Source organism: Geospiza fortis, unplaced genomic scaffold, assembly GCF_000277835.1.
Source record: "Geospiza fortis unplaced genomic scaffold, GeoFor_1.0 scaffold576, whole genome shotgun sequence".
Taxonomy (NCBI): domain Eukaryota; kingdom Metazoa; phylum Chordata; class Aves; order Passeriformes; family Thraupidae; genus Geospiza; species Geospiza fortis.
In genome coordinates, this window is record NW_005054603.1 from 156,836 (window position 1) to 163,567 (window position 6,732).

At 53.2% G+C, this 6,732-nt stretch overlaps 1 protein-coding gene across 2 annotated transcripts in view; it reads right to left on the reverse strand.

The window, feature by feature from the left end:
• Positions 1-301: 301 nt before the first annotated feature.
• Positions 302-6,732, reverse strand: part of LOC102043042 (cytochrome P450 26B1) — a 21,263-nt gene continuing 14,832 nt past the window's right edge. For both annotated transcript variants that reach the window (XM_005430128.2, XM_031064545.1), the window contains 4 exons: positions 5,670-5,945; positions 4,506-4,661; positions 2,057-2,338; positions 302-695 (listed from right to left, as the gene is read on the reverse strand). In XM_005430128.2, the coding sequence (XP_005430185.1) occupies positions 303-695; positions 2,057-2,338; positions 4,506-4,661; positions 5,670-5,945 (1,107 nt within the window). In that variant the 3' untranslated portion in view covers position 302. The remainder of the gene's footprint in view (positions 696-2,056; positions 2,339-4,505; positions 4,662-5,669; positions 5,946-6,732) is intronic.

Below are 6,732 nucleotides of genomic sequence, written 5' to 3' on the forward strand. Positions count from 1 at the left end.
AAAAAAACAAAAACCAAAACACAAACTACAAAAAAATTCTGTGCCTGGGGAGGAGGAATAACTCCAGTCACAAGCACAGGCTGGTGACCACACATTATAAAGAACAGGAGCCAGGCTCTTTTGGATGGCACCTAGTGGCCTAGTGGCAGCCCATGGGCACAATCTGAAACACATGAGGTTCCCTCAGGAAGCACTTTGTTCCTGTAAGGGTGACCATACACTGGAATGGGCTGCCTGAAGTGGTTTTGGAGTCTCCATCTCAGAGGTGTTCCAGAACTGTTTGGACATGGTCCAGGCGGGCTTTACACGGTGGCCCCCAGCATGGCGTCTGTGCCCGTCAGGATCTCGTTCTGGTTGGAATCCAGTCCGAAGAACTTGACCTTGAGTCCGTCAACCGGGTGGACCACGGGCACCAGGGTGATTCTGGGGAAAGTCCTGGTGGCGAGCTCGAAGCGGCTGGTGCTGGCCAGTTCGATGGCCAGGGCCTTGAGGAAGAGCTTGGCCAGGTGCTTGCCCAGACAGGTCCGTACGCCTCCTCCGAAGGGGAGGTAGTGGAACCTGCCCTCCTTGTCTTCGCTCCGGCCCTGCCCGAAGCGGTCGGGGTCGAAGACGTCCACGTCCTTGAAGACGGGAGCGGTGTCGTGGGTGTCCCGGATGCTGTACATCACGCTCCAGCCCTTGGGGATTTGGAAACCCTGCGGAGAGGTGGGAAGGGGAGGAGAGGAGAGCAGAGTGGGTCAATCCTGCTGGAGAGGGAGCGCGAGCAGGGGGATGAGATAAAGAAATTTTGTTTCCCAGGAATGATGGAATGGTTTGGCTCAGGAGGGACCCTAAACTGATCCTGTCCCACCTCCCTCCACAGGCAGGGACACCTTCCACTATGCCAGGGTGCTCCAAGCCCCATCCAGCCTTGGACACTTCCAGGGATGCGGCATCCACAATCCCTGGGCAATTTGTGCCAGGCCGCAGCACCCGCACAGCTTTCCCTGCTTATTCCCATTTCTTTTGGGTTTATCCCTCAAATGTGATGCAGATTTAAAGGAAAGCCAGACAGCAGAGCACAAAGAGATGCAGATCCTGGCTTCATTCCTCCCTCCATCCCAAGGATTCGTGGCATGATCCATCCATTTATTTGCTTTGTGGTCACTGGCAGGATCTGCCTACCAGGAATCCTGTGGTGCTGAGCAGGGGAAGCAGCTTCTCCCGTGCCGTGCCCCACACATCAGGCAGCCCTTCCCAGAGCATCCCAGAGCATCCCAGAGGATCCCACAGCATCCCACACCCCGCTGCCTGTCAGCGCCACACACCCAACACCCACGTCGGGGCCCGGGCGATGAGAAATGGGGTGGATTTATCATCCCCTGAGCACTTTAAAAGGTCTCTGACTCAAACCACTGCATTAGGAGGATTTACAGTGACAAGGCAGCTCCTGAGATTTTGTTTTGCTGGGAGGAAATTCCAGCCATGGTGGTGACTAATCCGCCTGTCAGCCAGCAGCCTGGAGATGCCCTTTGCCGTAAACCTTTCCCCTGTCACACCCCAGCTCAGAACTTGGCGTCACTGTCACGAGCTGGGCTTTGGAGCATCACACCCGTCTGCTCTCTGACAGCTCCACGCACCCCTCGCTCCACATCCCATCACTGCTGGATCTGGAGCAAATCCCACTGCCGGAACCACGGAATTAATTAGGCTGGAAAAGCCTTTGAGATCATTAAGCCCAAGCTGTGAGCTAACACCACCTCATCCACTAAACAGTGGCACCGAGCGCCACATCCAGGCTTAAAACCCTCCAGGGATGGCGACTCCACCACCTCACCCCATTCCAATGCCCAACCACTCTTCCTGGGAAGAACATTTTCCCTAAATCCAACCTAAACTTCCCCTGGTGCAGCTTAAGGCTGCGTCCCTTTATCTTGCTACTGGTTGCCTGGGAGAAGGACTTAATTAGGCAGGACTCAATTAGGCAGGACTCCGTTTATCCCCTCAGAGGTCTCCTCTAAGCCAGGCTCAAGCGAGCTGGGCCGTTTTGGGGAGCTCGGGGTGCGGCACTACTCACGTCCAGCTCGAAGGTCTGCAGCACCGTCCGGTACCCGCCGGAGATGGGGGTGAAGAGCCGCAGAACCTCCTTGATGACGCAGTCCAGGTACTGGAGGCCGTTGATGTTGTCCAGGCGCAGGGAGCCCTCGCAGATGCAGCCGTTGTGCAGGATCCCTTTGCTCCGCAGCTCCTCACGGAGCTTCTCCAGCACCCGCGGGTGTTTGAGGAGCTGCATGATCAGGGAGGTGCTGGCGCTGGCCGTGGTGGCGTAGGCGGCGAAGATGAGCTCCAGGGTGCCGTCCTGGGGGGCGGCAGGAAGGGCAGGGTGAGACACGGGTGTCGCAGACAGCTTTTGTGAAAAACCCTTTCCTTAGGATTTTTCCTCCTGAGAAGCCTCAGGAACAAAATGTGAACATTGATTATCGACTGCTGTGGAATGCAACAGGTGCATCTGTGATTGGCCCACTTCCGCCTGGAAAACAGACCCAAAGCCACAAACTTTTGTTATCATTCTTTCCTATCTTATTCTTAGCTAGCCTTCTGATGAAATCCTTTCTTCTACTCTCTTAGTATAGTTTTAATGTAATATATATCATAAAATAATAAAACAAGCCTTCTGAAACATGGAGTCAGATCCTCGTCTCTTCCCTCAACCTGAGCCCCTGTGAGCGCCGTCACACACAGGGGTGGGGCAGAGGATCTTTTGGGAATTTAGCTGGTCAGAGTGACTTTGAGATATGTTAGAAAGTCTCTTTTCTTGGTTTGGCGCTCGAAGGAGGAGTCAGAGCTTTCCATTTCTCTGTTTTAAGGTTTTTTATTGTATCTTATCTATAAAATTTTTTCTTTTGACTTGCTGAGGTCTGCTCAGCAAGACAGTCAGAGGCACTCTGCTCGCCCCCAGGCGGTGTTATTTTTTTATACTAAAAATTATGTGCACAATATTTACAATTGCTTTTTAATACCTATCACCTGTGTTAGACAGTGAGCTTCTACTCCAAACTAATCTAAAAGTGCCACCATCACAGCAGAAGATGGAGGCCAAGAAGAAGAAGGAGAAAGGCTGGACACACCCAGATCGCTCCATCTTGCCCCCTGAACCCCCATTCTAAAAACCCCAAAAATCTATTTTTTCACCCTGTGATTAATTCACTATCATTCTACTAAGGGCTAAATCAAAGGCACAGGGGTCTTGGGCTCTGTGCCAAGGTCTCTGAGCACCCTGGGCAGGGGCTCAAGTCCTGCAGGGCAGCCAGACGAATTTCCTGGGCTCCAACAAGGGGCCACCAACCTCAGCACCTCAAGGTGCCACGGGGTGTTCTTCCCCCCAAAAGATTTCCAGCCTGGCCTCAGAATCGTGGAATGGTTTGGGGTGGATGGAAGTTAAGGATCACCTTGTTCCAACCCCAGGGACCCCTCTCGCTGTCCCAGGGTGCTCCAAGCCCTGTCCAACCTGGCCTTGGATGCTCCCAGGGATGGAGCAGCCACGTATTCTCCCAAAAAACAGCTGCTGCAAAGATTTAAGATGCAAAGGGGCCAAGCGACCTGAGGAAGGATCACATCACAAAGCTGGGAGAGGGAAAAATGGAGCATGGATCCCAAAAAACAGCTGCTCCAAAGATTTAAGATGCAAAGGGGCCAAGCGACCTGAGGAAGGATCACGTCACGAAGCCGGGAGAGGGAAAAATGGAGCGTGGCCTCCAAAGGGAGATGGATTCTCCTGGGTGATTTCCCACCCACCAGGATGGATGAGGGAAACCTGGGCAGAGTTTGTGTCCGTTGTTAATGGCCTTGGACATTCCCAGGGATGCAGGGGCAGCCACAGCCTGGTCACGTTTAACTGGAAGGTCACTGCTTGGACAGCCACCACGAGGAGCTTCACACAGAACCTCCGAGAATCAGACAAAAAACCCAGGAGATGGCTCCTGGCATGCCATGGCCCTGCTGCAGATAAGAACCTGCTGAGGGGCTCCTGTGCCCTGCAAAGGAGGCACCAGGAGAAGTGGAAGGGTCAGGGGATGCAGCTGGCCAAGGCTTCTGTTGTCACCAGGGAGGTTCAGGTTGAATATCAGGAAAAATTTCTTTCCTGGAAGAGGGGCCAAGCGTTGGAGAAGGCTGCCTGGGACAGTGATGGAGTCACCATCCCTCAAAGCGTTGAAAAACTGAGTGGATGTGGAATTTTGTGGTATGGTTTAGTGGGGACGGATCTTGGCCTTGGTCACCTTGGAGGCCTTTTCCAAGCTTAATGATTCCATGGAACGCTCGGTAGAACGGGCTGGGCACAACCAGCAAATGAATAAAGCAACTGGTTTGGATTCACCACACCAGGACCCACCAACAAACACATTGTGGTCCCCCAGCTCTCACGTCTGCCCCAAAAATTCCTCCTGGGATCATCCCTCACTTTTCCCTCCAGGAAGGCCCTGCCCTGAGCAGAACAATCCCAAGGTGGCCGCAGGGAAGGGCTTTACCTTCAGCTCCTGCATGGTCAGCTCCTTGCCGTGCTCCTTCCCGCTCTCTATAAGGATGTCCAGGGCGTCGGCGTAGTCCTTGCCCTGCGTGTTCTGCAGCTTCTCCTGGATGGCTTTTTCCAGCCCCTTCTGCAGCGTCTCCCGGGCCCGGATTCCCTGTGGAGGAGCAGGAAGCGCTCAGACCACGCCACCACCAGCAGCACCACCTTGCCCATCCCAGGAGCTGCAGACGTGCTCAGGACAGGTCCGGGCCATAAAAGCAGAGGCTCAAAGAAGGGTGTGAAGGTGTTGGAGGTGTCCCCTGGGCAGCAGGAGTAAAGCCGGAGTGGGGGAGATCACAGGAGGAGTAATCAACACCTAGGTGTAAATGACGGGTCTGGGCTGGGAGCCCCTGTCCGGCACCGGTTCACAGCCCCCGGCTCCTCCTGGGATGCATGGAAATCCCTGGGAAAATCGTCTCTCAAAGGAAAGCCCATTCATCCCAAAGAATCCCCTTCCCCAGCAATTTGATCACCTGGTCCCACTAAAGCAATTCCTATGGGAGTGCAGCTGCTCGGGGCTAACCTGCTGCTGGGAATGATTCCGGGCTCCGAGGGGACGGAATCGTTCCCATGGGCAAACAGCAATAACAAAAAAAATGCAGGGATGTCAGAAAAATAAATATTGAACCCCCGTATTTCTGTTATCAAAATTGCCCATGGGAAAAAAAATATTATTTTTTGTCTATTTTTTGTTATGTTTTCAATTTTTGTCCTGCTTTGATTTTTTGTCTTTCATCATAAAAACTGGAATACTCCAAGAATTAGAAGGACCTGTTTTAGTTTTGAGAATTACAGGGATCTGTTTTAGCTCCTGGAATTACAAGGACCTGTTTCACTCCAAGGGAATTAAAAGGAGAAGGGTCCCACAAAGTAAAAAAAGCACAGGCAAATTGGCTAATGAGGAAAAACACAAATTAAATCTGGGCAAGTCCTGACTATTTCCTGTTATCAAGGAATGCATTTTCCCTCTGCCTTCTCCACAAAATCAGGAATTGTGGCCCGAAACAGACCCCTTGAGGTCAGAGGATGAGAAATCCCACCACAAACGGAGAAAGGTGCGGATTAATCACCTCCCACTAATTAATTGGCGCTATCAGCGTAGAGAACCCGCCCCAAAGCTCACCCTCCTGTAGCCGCTGAAGGGCAGGTCCACGGGCAGGGAGAAGACGTTCTCCACGAACTGCTGGTAGACCTCGAAGAGGCGCCCGAGCTCCTCGTCGGGGATGCGGAAGCCCAGCAGGACGCGGATGGCCATGCGGAACGTCAGCTTCTGCGCCTCGTGGTACACGTTGATGGGCTCGGGCTCGCTGCTCCACGCCCGCAGCGTGTCCTTGATCACCAGCTGGATCTTGGGCAGGTAACTCTCCAGAGCCTCGTGGCTGAAAATCTTGGAGAAAACCTACGGGAAACAGAGAGGAGAGGTTTGTCCGCAGACCCAGCACACATGGACTTGTTCAAGGTGTCCTACAGGGGGGTTTTGCCATTCCAAGCTCTTCATCCTGTTCCTAAAAAAGCTGCCAGAAACACCAGCTCTCCCTGAGATTCCCACCACGACCATCACAAGTGATGGGGAATAACGGAGCAAACCAGGATGGGAGGGATTCCTCCATCCCATGTGTGGCAGGAGGGACAGAGCCGCATTTCCATGTCCAAAGGATCCCAGCTCTGTTCGTCCCGTGGTTTGGGTGTCACTAATGCACCTTTTCCACAGGGATTCTCCAGCATCCAACATGGACAAACACAACAGGAAAACACAACTCTCCCAACGGGAAGCACTGACAATTCCTCCCACCTCTCCATCACCTTTTCCTTCTTTTTCTTTTTCTCCACGGATGCAAAACGAAGCAAAATAATTATTTTGGAGCCTTTAGGATCTCCGTGGAGTCTGGCTGAACTCCGACAGGAGTTCAAGCGGGGAAGAGCCGCTGCACGTACGCAGAGGCCGCGATCGCCCTCGGCTCATTTCCTTGGGAAACCAGGGGAAAAAAAAATTCCTGATGTCAGCAGCCAGCGTTAATTTAAGCCCTGCGAGTAAACAGTGAGCAGGACTGGGCCTCCCTAGGTCCCCCACGCTAACGGCTCCTTACTCCAATTTTTTTCCTCCAATTTGGGCCCGGGCCCGCTCCGAGGAGCTCAGCAATGCCAGGAATGTCCCTTCCCGACACAGCAGCGCTTTCATTCGGCAT